Source organism: Pagrus major, chromosome 1, assembly GCF_040436345.1.
Source record: "Pagrus major chromosome 1, Pma_NU_1.0".
NCBI lineage: Eukaryota > Metazoa > Chordata > Actinopteri > Spariformes > Sparidae > Pagrus > Pagrus major.
The window spans coordinates 17,269,842-17,287,340 of record NC_133215.1 but is presented as its reverse complement, the minus strand read 5'-3'; the positions used below and the strand labels follow the sequence as shown (position 1 = coordinate 17,287,340).

At 43.2% G+C, this 17,499-nt stretch overlaps 1 protein-coding gene across 1 annotated transcript; it reads left to right on the top strand.

The window, feature by feature from the left end:
* The first annotated feature begins 225 nt into the window (after positions 1 to 225).
* Positions 226 to 16,865, top strand: LOC141006790 (G-protein coupled receptor 83-like). The gene is made up of 5 exons (XM_073479030.1): positions 226 to 471; positions 1,605 to 1,730; positions 13,771 to 13,904; positions 16,148 to 16,735; positions 16,805 to 16,865. Exons 1-5 carry the CDS (start codon positions 226 to 228, stop codon positions 16,863 to 16,865), a joined length of 1,155 nt encoding a protein of 384 aa, XP_073335131.1.
* The last annotated feature ends 634 nt before the right edge of the window (positions 16,866 to 17,499 follow it).

Here is a 17,499-nt window from a genome sequence, read left to right as displayed (position 1 = left end):
AAGTGAAGCAGCAGCAGCAGCAGCAGCAGCAGCAGCAGCGGTGGGATGAGAGCCGTGTGTGTTTGGTTACCTGTGGTGCTGTGGATGGGCAGCCCGGGACACACACTCAACGACTCCTCACTTCTGAGAGACGGGATGTTTTCCTACACGGAGCATTTACTGAACGCGTCGGGGCAGCTGGATAACCGGACCTCCAGGTTTTTCCTCCTGGACTTTGACGATGGGATGCTGGAGGACTGGCGCTCTCTGGCCAGTAAGAAGCGGCGCGGCGGGGAGTCTGAGGACGGGAGCCTGAAGGCGCTGCTGGTGGCCGCGTACTCTCTGATCATCGTGATCTCTCTGTTCGGAAACACTCTGGTGTGCCATGTGGTGGTGAAGAACAAGCGCACCCAGTCCGCCACCAGCTTGTTCATCATGAACCTGGCTGTGGCTGATATCTTCATCACTGTGCTCAACACGCCCTTTACCTTGGTAAGACCCCCTCTCACCTTCACTTCACAGGTGTACAACACCTGTATAAGTGTGTGTGTGTTCATTCACTCTTAGGCCAATTAATTAGAAACAAAGTAGACAAACTGTTCCCACTTGTTGTGGATTTTTGAGGGCTGGTGACATTGAGTGACATGTTTAAATAAAACATATTCCCTTCAAGAGGCATTTTGTAGTTTTGGAGAAGAAATTCAAACTCAGAATTTTAATATTTACATTATTAATGAGGTAATAATACCAACTCAGAAATATGTCATATATATTATAGTTCTTTTATTCATATTTTTTTCAATAACTGAATAAACAAGCTGTTCTCAGAGGAAAATAAGGTCCCCAGCACACTGTTTGAAGCTAGAAAGGTGGCAGGGTCCGCCACATATAAACAAAGTAAAACAGCATGAAACTGTGTTGTCCTTTAAGGTCAGTTTGTTTGTGGAAATGAAGAGAGTTTGTTTATTTAGTTTGTCTGGGCATAAAAAAAAAAACAATCTATGAAGTCCATGAAGATCTTTCTCTTTGATTTAAAATGTCTTCCTCAAAACTACATTATGCACCTTTAAAATCATCATCATGAAATAATAATAAATACAAAATAATAACAAAAGAGTGTATTTTGTTCCAGTTTTCCAACTTTGTTCAGTGCACCTTCAGAGATTTTGTCCATACCGCCACTGCTTGAAGAATGAAGTGTTGTGCAGGTTACAGTATAATATAATGTAGTTTGAAGACTGTGGACCCCAGAAGATGGCGCCATTTCTGTCTTCTTAAAGAGGGAATTTCTCCCCCCCCTCTCTCCCAGTGTGTGTGTGTGTGTGTGTGTGTGTGTGTGTGTGTGTGTGTGTGTGTGTGTGTGTGAGAGAGAGAGAGAAAGACAGAGAGAGAGAGGAAGAGAGAGAGATTGATATCAGTGAATTAACAGCCTAATCTTTATTAATAATCTGTATCTATCCATCCGTGCCCTGGCTGACTTTCTTTGAAAGCATATTTGTATTTCCAATTATTGATTAATTTGATTTCAAATTTAATTAACCACACGCCTGAACTTGACAGTGTCAGTTAATGTCATATCTTGATGGATGGATGAACAGGTGTACTGCGTGTGTGTGCTCCCTCAGGTCCGCTTTGTGAACAGCACCTGGGTGTTTGGGAGGACGATGTGTCACATCAGTCGCTTCGTTCAGTACTGCTCCCTGCACGTCTCCACTCTCACCCTCACCGCCATCGCACTGGACCGTCGACAGGTTTGTGTGAGATGAAGCAACGATGCTCTTCTGTCCTCCTCATAGTTTGATACCACTTGACTGTGTGATGTGCTGAACAATACGCTGTGAAGTCATGGCATGAATTAATTAATGTATGAATAAATATTTGACTTTCATGTCTGGTCATGTACATGACTTGTCCCTCATGGGATTATTCAGACACATTAACAAATAAAATATCAGAGGTGCCCCAGTAGCTCAGTTGACAGAGATCGTAGAGAAGTCTTTTCTATTGGAGAGGAAGTATAAAGTAGCAGAAAATCAAGGTCCTCAAGTAAAGTACCTGAAAGTTGTACTCAGGGTTAGAACTGGTTGTTGTTTGTGATACAAAGAGTTTCATTTTTACTGCAAATGAATAAAGGTCCGAGCTAGTGTAGTAAGTAGAGGTTTGTCTTCCCTCTGGCATCAATCGTCCTACAGTCCCTCAGATTTATCTTGTGGAGCAGGGAGGGAGCCACTGGAAAAACTGTATTGTTGTCACGTGTGGTCTTTGTAAAGGTGGAACTAATAAATATAAGTGAGTTGGATGAAGTCAATACAGCGCCAAATGACAAAGAAACATCCCAAGTTAATGTGTTTTTGAAAGTAGATTAAAGAATTAAACTTTAATTTGCAGTCTGACAGTATTTCTCATCTTAACGCAGTCTGTTTAATTTGTATGTGAGACTCCTCTAAAAAATATTGCAATCAACCAAGCTACAAGGCTTCCAGTTATTAAAATGATATTTTTTATGCTGCCCTGCTGAGAGCGAGATTAACAGAAAAAATTTCCTTCTGCCTTCATGACACAGAACAATCTCTCACAAATCTCATGCTTAATTACTGTTTATTATGTACATAGAAGCCGACTTTGTTCTAAACGTTTAAAACACAAGATAAATAAACAGATTTCAAGCTGTGTCTATTATTTTGTGTTCCTCTTTGTTTCCTTTTAAAGTTAGACCCTTGGCACTGTTGGAGCTGTATTCTGAGGCAAATATGACAAGTTTTGTGTGACAATAATATTATCTATTAAATAGACTAGAGGACCACCTCTTCAGAATCAGAATCAGAGATACTTTATTCATCCCAGAGGGGAAATTGCTTCACGGTGACCATTATTACATTTTAAGATTAAAAAAGTCCATCTATGTTCGATCTTCTCGACTCTACTATTCCTTTGAATAGTAACAAAAGATGTAGTGGACAGACATCGAGTAACAAGCTTCTTCAAAATGTCAGGCTACAGGGGGGAGCACATCTCGTCTTCTGAAGGCACTCAGACATTCAATAATGCTTTTTGTGATTTGAGACTCAGTCCTTATCTTGCAGTGTGCATGGGAAGATAAAGAAATAAGTGGTGTTAGATGAACTGTGTGAGATGCAGTTTCTCATCCGGTATGCTTGAAAAATCACAGAACAGGAGAAAGCTGCAGACGTTGTGGCATTATTACCAGCAGCACAGGCATGACAAGGAAAAAAGCAACACATAATGCAGACGAGTGAAAGTGTCGGCGTTGACAAAGTCGACAATAACTTTTTTTTTTCTGGTGACTTCCTCGACCTCACGACAGAATAAGATTATATTACTGTATAGCGGACATTTTAAAGTGCAAACACTGAAAAAGAAGAGGAAGGAGGATAAGGAGGAGGAGACAAAGAACAATCACAAGAAAAAGGACAAGAAGAAGAGGAGGGAGGGGAAGAAGAAGGAGGAGGAGAAGAAGAAGAACAATACCAAGAAGAAGAATGAGGAGAAGTAGAAGAAAAAGGATAAGAGGAAGAACAACAATGAGAAGGACGAGAGGAAGAAAAAGAAGAAGAATAACTAATTCATTAATCCACGGCGGGGAAATTCAACCTGCAAACTTAATAAAGACTAAAAACAAGGTGTTTGGTGTCTGAGCAGCTGACAGGCAGCTTAAAATTATTTTTCAATTATGTTGCTTATGAAATGAAATGAGAACTGGAGCCTGCTGCACCTGATTAAAGTAAATCTGTATTCTGAGAGAAGAGGATGTTAGATCTCTTAAACAACATGGTCTGGTTTTACTAAGATGCTCTAAATCTTTATACTAAAAATGTGGTCTTGTGCATTAAAATATGGCCAGACAGTGTAAGTAACAACTCTCCTTACAGTTTGAAAACCCTCTCAGAATATTTGTCCAGTTAGATGACTGATCCAGACAAGTTAAAGACATTTACATTTTTGGAAGTTCTTTATGGTAGTGACCTTTTTGGTGCAAGTAAAAGAGAATATTTTTCCAACTTCAGATTGACTTCTGAAGCTTACAGTGAAATCTTGAGCCAAACAGACTTCCCTCCTCCCCTCCTCTCACCTGTGGTTACAGAAAGACTAAAGTAGTAAAGTAAAATACTTGAGAACACTATGTGTGTTTTAAGCTGTAATCCTGTTGCGTCTGAAATTGCTCACTCACTGATTGATTTTTCTCTACATGAAATACAAGAAATGTGAAGTCTCCCAGTGCAAAACATTCATTATCACCAGCAGAAATTCTCTCCATGATAAGCCCTCATAGTGCACTCTGCAGTCAGTTGTAAACCTAGATTTCAGACTCTCATGACTCATAATTGTGCCTAACAGCTGCAGGTGTTGTGTTGTGCATGACTGTTAGCTCAGGAGCTGAAGAAAAGCATTGTATTGTGAGATTTTTGCTACAAACACTATGTTATTTGAGTGTTGACAAGACGAGGGGTACATCTCAATTCCCTTATGATATTTCCTTGCTCCTCAATCCACATTTGAACCACAACTTTGTTGTGTCGTGCTATAATGCAGAGTTGACCATAGAGGGCGCTGCAGGAATGTGTGTGACATTGCAGTTGTTGTTGCTGTAAGCGGGAGAGAAGGAGAATGAATAAAGCGCGTAGACTGAGGCACAGAGAAGCTCTCCGGCTATCTGTTTTATTTTGCATATACTAAACACCACATTTTGGCGACGAGGATGGCCGTTTCCGTACCTTTGCCTGCACCTTTCATGCCGTGCCCAGGCGAACCTGCTATTGCTTTTACTACCTGGTTGAAGATGTTTGAGAACTACATGCTAGTTATCGATGCTACGGGGGATAGCTGGCCTGATGCTAGAAAACGCGCCGTTCTTCTCCATGCCCTTGGCACAGAGGGACAGAGACTGTTTTATGCTTTGCCGGATACAGGTGATACTTACGCTGCAGCTGTGGAAGGACTGAAAAAACACTTCGTTCCCAAAGTCAACGTTATAGCGGAACGTCACAAGTTTCGTCAGAGAGCACAGAGACCGGATGAGACGGTAAACGAGTTTCTGGCTGCACTACGCCAACTCGCTGCTGCCTGTGAGTTTGGTGATATGGAGGAGCAGATGCTTCGTGACCAACTGATAGAGCGTGTTGCCAATACACGCATACGGGACAGATTGCTGCTGGAATCGGACCTGAACCTGGCTAAGGCTACTACATTAGCCCTGCAGATCGAGACCGGAATACGCAACGCCGACGTCCTTTCTGACAACACTGCTGCTGCTGCCGCCGCTACACCGGTGAGAGCCATACATTCACAGACGCGGAACAGCCGGCCGCGGGACAAGAAGAAGCTGGCCCCGAGGACCGCGCCTGCTACAGCTCCAAACGCCGGTAAACGTCGCTCCTGCTACCGCTGTGGATCTACCAGCCACTTGGCTAATAAGCCATCATGTCCTGCGACCAAAGCCACATGCAACTCCTGTGGTAAAGTGGGACATTTTGCTAAAGTTTGTCGGTCTGGCCAAAAAGAGGTGCGTGAGGTACTGATAAACGAACTGACTGTGCTTTACATGAATGATGCTGTGCAGGAGAAGATTCTCTGTACTGTACATGTTGATGCTAATGAACATTCTCATGATGTTGAGCTAATTGTTGATACAGGCTCATCTGTTTCTATTCTTCCTGTGAGCATATACCAGAACCTCTTTCCTACATGTGAACTTGCTAAGCCTACTGTGACCCTGTGCACATACTCAAAAGAGAAAATACAAGTTATTGGACAGTTACATGCAACAGTAACTCATGAGGGACATTCAGCTAAATGCTCATTTATGGTGGTTGAGTCAGGTGCTGCTTTGCTTGGGTTAAACCTGTTTGTTGCTCTGCATATGTGTATTGAGGGTGACAAAGTAATTCCTGCTGCAAAACCCAATGGCTCCCCTGACCCTGAGCCAACAGTACCAGTTACACCACCACTGATTGCTCCAGAGGCTCAGGTACAAGAAGTTGGATGTGCGAAAGGATTTGTGCACAAAATACAGCTGAAACCGCATGCCATTCCAGTTCAGCAGAAGCTGAGGAGGCTTCCTTTCTCAGTAAGACAGGATGTTACGGAGGAGATCAAGGACCTACAAGACAGGGGCATCATCGAGCGCATTGATGCGTCACCATGGGTCTCTCCCATCGTTGTCACTCAGAGACGAGGTGGAGGAAAGCCTCGTATGTGTGTTGACTTGAGAGAGCCAAACAAATCAATTGTTTGTGACTGCTACCCCTTACCACACATGGATGAACTGCTCACCAATCTGCGTGGGGCTACTATGTTCTCCACCATTGACCTTGCCTCTGCATATCACCAGATGTTGCTCCACCCAGATAGTCGTGATATTACTGCATTTATCACACACGAGGGCCTTTTCCGGTTCTGTCGTGTTCCATTTGGCCTCGCTTCAGCTCCGTCAGCTTTCCAAAAAATGATGTCTACCATACTGTCTGGCCTCCCAGGCGTACAAGCTTACCTTGATGATATCATATGTTACGGTGTCACTCAGCAGGATCACGAAGCCAACCTACGGAGGGTGCTGCATGCCTTGAATGAGGTGGGACTCAAGTTGAACATGCGTAAATGTAAGTTCAGGCAGTCGTCTTTGTCTTTCCTAGGACACACCATATCCAAAGATGGACTTCACCCTGATAAAGATCGAGTCAGCGCAGTGGCTCATGCGCCTGCCCCACATGACACAGGCTCCCTGAGATCTTTTCTTGGTCTCGCAGCGTGGTACAGTAAGTTCATTCCCAACTTTGCTACTGTTGTTGAACCATTACGTGCTACACTCAAAGACTCTACTGACCTGAAGTTCACCTGGACTGCTGAGGCTGAGTCCAGTTTTGCTGAACTTAAAAGACTGATACTTGACAGCCCTGCCCTGGCACTTTATGACCCTGAACTGCCTACTCAAGTGACCACTGATGCTTCTGACTATGGGCTGGGGGCTGTGCTCACTCAACTCCACCCAGACAACACCGAAAGAACTGTTGCCTTTGCTTCCAGGACTCTCTCCCCTGCTGAAAGAAAGTACTCTACCATTGAACGTGAAGCTCTTGCATGTGTTTGGGCGGTAGAGAAGTGGAGAACCTACCTGTGGGGACGTCACTTCATGCTTCGTACTGACCACCAAGCACTCACATCTCTCCTCACATCCAAAGGAACTGGTCGTGCTGGATTGAGAATTGCCAGATGGTCAGCCAGATTGCTTTGTTTTACGTATGATGTTACTTACCGTCCAGGCAAACTGAATGTGACAGCTGACTGTCTTTCCAGGCTTCCACTTCCCACTACAGGAGATGCGTCTGAGGTACCGGACATGGTTGCTGCTGTCTTCCACGAGTCTTTACATGCTGTTTCCTTGCCAGAATTCACTGCAGCCTGTGACACTTGCCCTGAACTGACACAGCTGAGACGTCAGATTCAGACAGGCTGGCCCAAATGCCGGAAGAATGTGACGCCTGACCTTGCTCCATACTTCCATGTGAGAGATGAACTGGCCGTTGAAAACTCGCTCATCATGAGGGGCACAGATCGCTTGGTTGTTCCTGTTTCACTCAGATCCAGAGTGATAGATCTGGCACATGAAGGACACCAAGGACTGGTACGTACAAAGCAGAGACTTCGTGAGCTATATTGGTGGCCACAAATGGACAATTATGTGCACAATATGATAGCTTCATGTGTGTCATGCCAGTACACTGATAAGACTGCAAAAACTACACCTGCACCACTCATACCTGTGGATCTTCCAAATGGACCATGGGAAAAAGTAGGGATTGACATTACAGGTCCTTTTGACCATGCTACTTGGGACTGTCGTTTTGCCATTACTCTGATTGATTACTATAGTAAGTGGCCTGAGGTAGCCTTTGCCCCTACTGTCACTGCTGAAGTTGTTATTCAGTTTTTGACCACTGTGTTCAGCCGTGAGGGAAATCCTTCCTACCTAGTTTCTGATAATGGTTGTCAGTTCACCTCCCATGCATTTGCCAATTTTCTGAGAGAGAGAGAGATAAAGCACCTGCGCTCTAGTGTATATTATCCAAGAGCTAATGGAGCCATCGAGAGGTTCAACAGAGTGCTTAAAGAGTGTTTACAGACAGCTGACAAAATGCACAGACCATGGAAACAAACTGTAACAGAGTTCTTACAGAACTATCGTGCTACACAACATGCTACAACAGGAGCTACACCATTTGAGTTGCTGAGACACAGAAAGATGCGCACAAAACTACATGTACTCCCTGTTTCACACAACATCAAGACACACGCACAAGTGGAGAAGACAGTGAAACAAAAGCAACAAAAGAGCAAAGAGTACACAGACAGAAAGGTCGGTGCAAAAGTACCTATGTTTCAAGTAAATGATACTGTGCGTGTCCGGAGACCTGATCATGTTCCAAAGGGATCATCCAGATTCACAGAACCCTTGACTGTCATCAAGAAAGTAGGACCTAACACTTACCTGCTCAGTGATGGTCGGAAATGGAACGCGTCCAAGCTGGCATCCTTCCCTAAAGGAGCTCTTACCTCCACTCGTATGGACAATGACACTACTTTTGATGGGCTTAGTGTGCCTGAGAACACACAGCCTAATGTCCAAGAGCTTGGCCCAAGGAGAAGTCAGAGAACAAGAAATACACCCCAATGGTTAACAGGTTACGTTAGATAAAAGAGTACATGATTGAAGCACTGATACATGGTTTCTTATAATCAGGAAAATGTTCTAATACTGTTCCTTTAAAATATAAACATAGAAATGTTGATACAGTTATGACTGATGCAAATAACGGTTCTATACTGTTATAATGATTTGCTACTGTTAATTCATGTGATGCTGAGCACTAGAGTTAAAGGGAAAAGTACATGTTATGTTTGCAAGTGGTTTAACATTTCATACAGTGCATATAATTTAGTTAAAATCACATGATGTGAAAAAAGAAGGTGAATATACATTTGTTTAATCTTACATATCCTGTGGAAGAAAATAAGTGATACTTATTAAGTTTAAAATATTCTGCTATTCATTTATGATACTTACGGCGGTTAACATTTGTTTGGTTACAGAATACTGTTGAAAAAAATGCTTCATTTAATCAGTCTGTGAAAGTAATTCCTTCAAGAAAAGGGGAAATGTTGTGTCGTGCTATAATGCAGAGTTGACCATAGAGGGCGCTGCAGGAATGTGTGTGACATTGCAGTTGTTGTTGCTGTAAGCGGGAGAGAAGGAGAATGAATAAAGCGCGTAGACTGAGGCACAGAGAAGCTCTCCGGCTATCTGTTTTATTTTGCATATACTAAACACCACAAACTTGTTCTGGTCCACCATCGTGCAGGCCATCCTGCAGCTCCTATTTGTGCACCAAGGAGCGAGGAGGGACCTCCGAGGAGCTGTGAGAGGGGACACATGAGAGCAGCCTTCACTGAGGTCTTTTTACCGAACGACAGCCCTCATCGTTGGATATCAGTTATTGATTGGATGCTGCAGCTTGTTGGACTGGTCTGATACATCACAACATCACTGGAAATTTATCTTTAGTTTTCTGTAATGCTCCACTTATCATTTCTTTGTGAGTCTGACGCTTGCTGAGCGCCGGGTCCGATGTTGGATAATTGTAATCTTCCTTCGGCCATTTATCCTAATCAATAGACACCGCAGTCATATTCCTGGTTATTAAACCATTCTGCATTCTGCATTCTGTGAGTAGAAATGGTTCCTGCGGCTCTGAACAGGATACAGCACACAGTAAAGTCTAATTAGAGCTTGTTATTCATGTGTAGGTGTTTGGTGAACAGGCTACTGAAAGAAAATACTGATGCGCCTGTATTAGTATTATCACTACGCACATGTGCATACATGAATTCATAAAACATCTCCACAGCTGATCCAGCTGTCATCAGAAACGGATGTTGCTTCACGTCACGCTTTAGAGGAAAGTAAAGTAGCAATATTTTTTATTCAGTCATCACACATCATACAATACATACAAACAGTATAGACTCAGCAGTCTATGAATTAGGTTGTGACTGATCAGGCTTCAACAGGAACAAAATGCGCATGCATGCCTATCCAACAATTTAAGCTACCCTGCAGAAATATGAAAGAAAACAACAAAAAAGTCATTCACTCGTGTCTTTTGAAAGCCAAACGGATGTCTCATTTCTCTTGAAACGTATCATCTCTTCTCACATGGTTTCTGTGCGTCTCTGCTTGCCTCCTCTATGGGAGGGCCTAAGACGCAAAGAAAAAAGGCAAGTGAGATAAACATGGATGCAATTCAAGGGAACTGAGATGTTTCCAATGTCATCCATGTCCATCTAGAAGCTAGTTGTCCTGGAGCTTTATCAGCAGCTGACCTGGCTCGTCTTGATTCTTAACACTATAAGAGCTGGTCCATGGCCACTCGTGTCTTTCCTCCTTCAACCAGCATTGTCTTCTTTTAGGGTTGTTTGCAACACTCAATACCTCCTCAGCGGATTACTTACACATCAAATCAATACTGATGTAATTCAACACTAGAGTGCAATAGGAGTAAAAACTCTGTTGTTTCCTGCTCAATAACCGTGCTTAATCTGCACATGTAATGTAGAATTTTAAGAGATTGTTTTGTTATCTTATTGTGTGTATATTTAATGTACAGGAAACATTTTTTTTTACTTCTGAGTGCTGTATCGTAGGCAACTGGACTTGTTTCAGTTTCTTGAAGATGTTTCACCTCTCATCGAAGAGGCCTCTTCAGCTCTGACTAACTGGAGAGGAGTTGCAGGCTTTTAAACTCTGTGTGGGATTGTCCTTACAGAGTCGTTAAGGTCAGCGTGTGCTCCGAGTTTCAGAGCCGTTAGGGCCACTTGTGGGTCGTTGACCCAAACGGCCTTCATGTGGATTGTTACGGCTAGGTGAAGCCAGGTGTGAATGGTTATTAAGCTGTCTGGGGAACTCAGTACCGCGTGAGGAGTTGGCCCTCCTGCGTTGTGCCATTTGTTTATGGAGAGGTTGTTTTGTCTCCCTGATGTACAAATCTGTGCAGTCCTGGCTGCATTGAACAGCATAAACTACATTACTCTGTTTATGCCTGGGTACTTTGTCCTTAGAATGGACAAGTTTCTGCCTCAGTGTGTTTGAAGTAAACCGGAAAATAATGTTTATTGAAGATCCTCCTGAGTTTCTCAGATGTTCCCACGACATAAGGAATGATGATGTTGTTGTCTCCTACACAGAGTTTAAAAGACTGCAGCTCCCCTCCAGTTAGTTAGAACTGAAGAAACCTCTTGGATGAGAGGTGAAACATCTTCAAGGAACTGAAACAAGTCCAGTTGCCTACGATACAGCGATATAATGACCTTCAACAACACCCTTGTACCGATTGTTTTTGTATTTGCGTGTTTTTTATCTTGTGCACCTGTCTGCAAAAACAAGTTTTCCATCTGGGATAATAATGACTGAACTGAACAGAACTGAACATAAAGTGTTCAGTTCTGTTCAGTCAATTTTTATTCAATTGGATTTTTTTTCTCGCAAGGGAGTCCTTGACACTCACCGATACATGGTGCAACTGTTATGTGCAGATAATTTTATACTCAAAAGCGTGACTCAGACAAAGGTTTGCGCCAGTTCAAATTCAGTGTAATTGGTTGAACTGACGGTCAGGGAGAACAGAGGCAGGCAAGTGAATGGGCAGTGGGCTGAGCAGACAGCTTGCAGACCTGATGCACAGATAAAAGCAGGAGTAATGGACCTTTTTCACAGCAGCCATTTTGACATGAAGCAATAGGGTAAACAGAGGTGTTAGCAATGATACTGATCAAGATTTTGTTCCATTAAGGTCAAACAGAGTCGAGGTGCTGCTATTTTGCATGTTGGCTCACTAGAAAGTCCCCTCTACACTAAATGGAATGAAACTTTTATTAACTGTCATTAAATAAACCTGTGTTGACCCGTGTTAGACTTCCACAAAGCTCAGATTATAAGTCAAACCCTGGGACACACAATCCAAAAAGCTCACACCGGCGGACATTTACTGACAGTTAAAGGTGAGGGACAAAGCTGTGTCATGAACACAAAAGCCTCCACTCACCACAGGGAATATTCAATTAGCAATGAGTTGACACGGATACAGCTTGATGGCCTTGAAAGGATAACACAGCCGTGCAGGTGATGTGATGTTTTCCTCTGAGGCTTTCATTAAATCAGTCATGTCCATTGAGTCTATGTGCCCCAAAGATGTCCCTCCTGCTGTCTGTGCTGTACAGATCCCCAATGATGTCATTAAATTCAAGTTTGAACTTTAACAAATCTTTTACTGAGAGCTGAATTGGCTCCCCATTTATACCGTAACCCCCCACGAACCATGTTTCATAACATAAACAGTCAATTCAAACAAATGAAACAGAACAATAGAGGCAAAATTCATACAAAGAGGGAGGTTTTCTGTGGGTTTCCGTTTCGGCTGCTAATGTACTAAAGCCCTAAAAACTTCTATTTTGGGAAGCAACCAATTTACATGCACCTCATGATGGAGACATTTGACTGGTTTGTATCTGTAAAATGAACAGACGGTGAGGCGAGACGCATGTACATCACATACTGCCTAATGGGTTAAGGGTGATTGTTGGTGGCTTTAAGCCAGCGCTTTGCCTTTGGATGTGTAGATATTCAATCAACTCCATAATGCTTTCTAGTTCATGATGCACCATTAAAAGTGGAGCTGAAGTAGCAGCTGTACTTTGAACTCTGTGTCAGAACTTCCTTTGGTCAAATCGTTAATGGTAATTGTGATGCCCGCTGTGACCTCTGCTGCTGGCGGAAATTACTTTGAACCATTTTTTATACTTAAATGATTCGTGAGTCTACATGTTTTATCACCATTGACGCCTGCTGGGAGGCTCTCAGGTGTGTAGAACCACTGAAGAATTAATTGGATAAGCTTCACCCGTCAGCGAATGAAACAAGCAGGAGCAGGACAGGACGAAAGACACCATGAAAGCCCAGAAAACACATAAAAGGACACAGAAATAACAGGACCATGACCGCGATTGAAAGCTCAGCTGCAGGAATGTCGAAGCTGTTCCACTGAGGGAAGGGTGGCTGCAGGTTTTCATTCAAATCAAGCAGGTGCAGGACCAGGCTCAACTCATTTGAATTCAGTCTTCAAGAGTTGAATTAGTCCAATCAGGTTTGCTCTTGATTGGTTGATCAGACACCTCCAGTCACGATGCCCTTCATGGCACAGGTTGGATTTTCTTCTCTCATTCAAAGGAATAGCCATCAGTTTCTTCTGTCCTTTCGCTCAGTAGGTGCTCAAGTGAGTCATACAGTCGGTGCAGCAGTGACAAGTTTCCCATTTGACACTTGTGGTCATCATTAAGCAGCACTCGCTGTACAACAATATATGTAGACCTTCCTGTGTTGGTAGTTCTTCATTTTGTACAACAGATACAGGTGCACGGACAAAATGAGCAAGAGGTTATAAAACTGCAGTTAAAAAAATGGTTGTTGACTAATGGTCGTAGCTATCAGTGAATAACATGACCTGGTGTTAGTACTCTGCTTCAAAGCTCGAGGCATGTTATTTCTTTGGCACTGGTGGATTTATAATTGGATTTGAGTCATTTCCGTATTTGCGATGGTCAAACATTGTATAAAAAATGTAACCTTTAACCTGTGGACAGACCGTGTATATGTATTGATTCTGTGTGTGTGTGTGTGTGTGTGTGTGTGTGTGTGTGTGTGTGTGTGTGTGCGCGTGTTTTCAGGTGATTTTACATCCTTTGAGACCTCGCATGTCACCGGCACAAGGTGGTGTTTGGGTCGCTGCTATCTGGATAATGGCGAGCTGCTTCTCCCTCCCACATGCAATCTACCAGAAGCTCCTGACTTTGACATACAGGTAAACATGATGCACACTTGTGCATTTCAAGGACGGATCACTTGGAAGTGTCTGATAATATTTATTGAGGTTTGCAAAAGAGAAAGACCTGCAGTTGATGAAGATAAAGGTTCTCAAGAATGGAATGTCCTCTCTTCTTATTACAGAAGCAATTACTAAACTTCTGGCTATGTCCTATCTCAGATTATGCATCTTATCTTAAGAAACCCTAACTAGAACTGTAAACTCAGTTCTTCAGTCCACTGTCAATACTTGTAAACTACGTTACTTTATGCCCGGGTATTTTATCCTTAGGATGGACAAGCTTCTGCCTCAGCATGTTGGTAGGTTTGAAGTGAAGCGGGATATGATGTTTATTGAAGATCAATGTTACATTTTTCTCTGTCTGCTCTGGATCTTTTAGAGGTTTTGACAAAGGTCCAGTTCTGGTAACTACAGGTTAAGTGCTCTCCTGATCTGCTTCTGTTCCTTCTCCTTCCCCTCTGACTTAGTGGGCACGGTCTCAGCCCAATGGTTTAGGGTTCTGATGACCCCCAGCAGGACAAAAGGTTTCTCTAATACTTTGGCTTGTCATGATAATTTAAAAATGATTCTTATTCAGATCATTGGACTGGCCACCTTTATGACCGCAGTGTGACTAAAAATACTTTTTGCTTTCATTCATCCACAGAACTGAGAGTATTAAACACTTAGAGATTAGTAAAATGCTTCAGTATTCTGGAGGGCATTTTCAATTATACAACCTGAAGAAATGAGTCACATGAACACTTTCTTGTTGAGATAATAGTAGAACCTTGAACACTTTCACTGTAAGGATGAGGTAAAATTATGTGTTAACGATTTGACCTTCTTTCCAGAACTTTGCTGGTTTCTCTTTACTTTCAGATAGCACAGAGACATGAATTGATGATTTGGCATTTCCAATAGCAGCATTTAAAATCCCTGCAGATCATTGGGAAATGCTCAGTAGTTTTGTCCAGGTGCTTTTGGGTGAAACTGGTTTTTAATAATAGTTCAAAAACACCAACTGTCACCGCTCCATCATTACATGTGTCTGATACCCCTTTTCCACTGGTCAGAAATCCCACTTAAACCCACTAAGATTGGACTTTTGTGTGAATGAACTTGAAGGGGGATAAAATGATTTATTTGTGTCTCTTTTAGACTTTCCAAATGTTATTGGATCGAATGGCTCAAATTATGATAGTGAAACGAGTCATTTCGTGGGGGTTGTGATGCTCCAAAAAATGTATTAACCGTTTCGCTTGTGACGCTTCTTTCACAATGGGTCTATTGTTGTTTTCTCTTCTGTGACAACTGTTTCTGCCGCATTCGTGACGTGAAACGTGACGTCAGTGACGCACAACATAACCATCAGATAAAAAGCACAAACGAGCTGCCTTGCCTGAGGGAAGTGGGAATGGGGTCAATAGGCAATTCTTAGCGGATTGACCCGCGTTTAAAAAAACTGTGTAGACCCGCACCTTTTTGGTGGAAAAGTAGTATGAGTGTCATCTGAGGTCAACTTGTCCTGCAGTTCAGCTACAGTATGGAGCAGGAACAATTCTTCAGGGACTGTCTAGTTTTGAAAGAATCCGTGCATGCATGAGGGCAGAGTGGAAAGAGTTCACATCCCCCAGCAATGTGACACACTGTCTCAGGACAGATCATTCAAGTGTCTTGATGTTCAAAAACACAGTGTGAAGTTTGGCTCCACCTGGTTTGTCCTGAGGCAGGAATCCCCCTGCTTTCATCCAGGGCTGACACTGGGGGGCCTGGAGAAAAACTTTGCAAAAGTTGAACATTTGGCAAACAAATACTCCCACAGAGAGATGTGCATCTAACACCCCTCACTGGTGTAAAGTCGGATTAGTCAGACCCACACAAAGCTAGTTCATGCCCCACAAAATGTAATACGGTCCACAATCCGTAATAGTAAATGCCTGTTTTTCTTTACCAGCTCCTTGTGTCAACTGTGTATTAATTTGGTCACCCTCATCAAGCTGAAATGTGTTTTTACTTTGCTCAACATTGATAACTTTAGGCTATTTCTGGTGCGACTTGTGCTGCATTCATATTTCCTAATTTTGTTGGAAGTCCTAGTTGGGTCCAAGTTGAGCTATAACCATCAATTTCTCTATTTTCTGCTATTTTATAGGCCAAAAGAAATCAATTAATCAATTAATCAGTTTCTTCTCTGTTCTGTTCACTTTCTTTCACTCCACTGTAAATGTCCTCACTAGTAAGGAAAAGGAGCGCAGCCTGTGTGTCCCAGACTTCCCAGAACCCTCAGATGTCTACTGGCAGTATATTGACCTCCTGACTTTCATATTACTTTACATGCTGCCACTCCTCATCATCACTGCCTCCTACACCACAGTGGCCTGCCGGCTGTGGCGTCATAACGCCATCGGTGACACCACAACAGCTCAGCACGCCGCCCAGAGAAGAAAGCGCCGGCGTACGTTGGCCATGTTGCTCCTGGTGGTCGGGGTTTTCGCTGTCTGCTGGTTCCCACTCAACTGCTACGTGGTGCTGCTGTCCAGCCAGGCCATCCACTCCTCCAACGCCCTTTACTTCTGCTTTCACTGGCTGGCTATGAGCTCCACCTGCTACAACCCTTTTATCTACTGCTGTCTAAACCCCACCTTCCGCCAGGAGCTGAGGCTCCTCTTTGATATGTGCCAGAGGAAACGGAGGGCAGTGGTCGGGTTGGAGCCAGAGCTCCGTCCTGTGGCTGCCAGCGCGCCTCGTCACAGAGTTGCCTGGCCCGACAACCACGAGTCCTCGAGGCCGAGGCACCCTTTGTCTGACCCGGGCCACGGCTCATCGCAGCAGAGTCATTCCTCTTCCGGTCAGTCCCGCAGCCTAAAAGACACACATGTGCTCTTCACAGCCAGGCAGGTCCTCACAGGAAGAACTGACATCCTCTCAGTGGAGCCCATCGTCGCTGTGAGCTGACTCAGACCCCACAGAGTGATGGGATATTTTTGTACTTGAGATTCTTAATCCTACTTCAGGATTTCTTCATGTTCCGAACATAACAGGAGATCTGAAAATCTCAGACGAATGTGGCTGGGCTCTACGCAGGGTTTTAACAGCAGCAGAGCGAGAGATGGGTTTTGTGATGGCTTTAAACTGAAGAAATGGTCATGGAATGATTTCCCTGTGGTTTTATTCAGCCTTTTCAGGACACTGCTTGTCACACTCATTTTTGGGGTGCATTTTTGTCAAGAATTGAGGCCTCAGCCCTTTAAAAAATGACAAAACAATCTCATCCCAAGGTCCGTTTAGCAGCTGTTCTGCAGCTTTCGATCGTATCGCACGATCTCCCTCAGCTGATGCAGTTTGTCCAGTTGTTCATGTTAAAATATTCGTTTGTTGTCTGTGAACTTAACCTTCTTGGAAACAGCAGTTGATGAAAAAAATCTCAACACAAAGTCCATTTAGTGGATGATCTGACGCTGTCATCAGTTTAAAAAACAGAAAACACACAAAACAGTGTGCTTATGTAATGGATGGATTGCAAATTGATGCAAACTGCACTCATTCATCATGTTACATAACATAACTTTATCAATATTTTTAAAAAAAA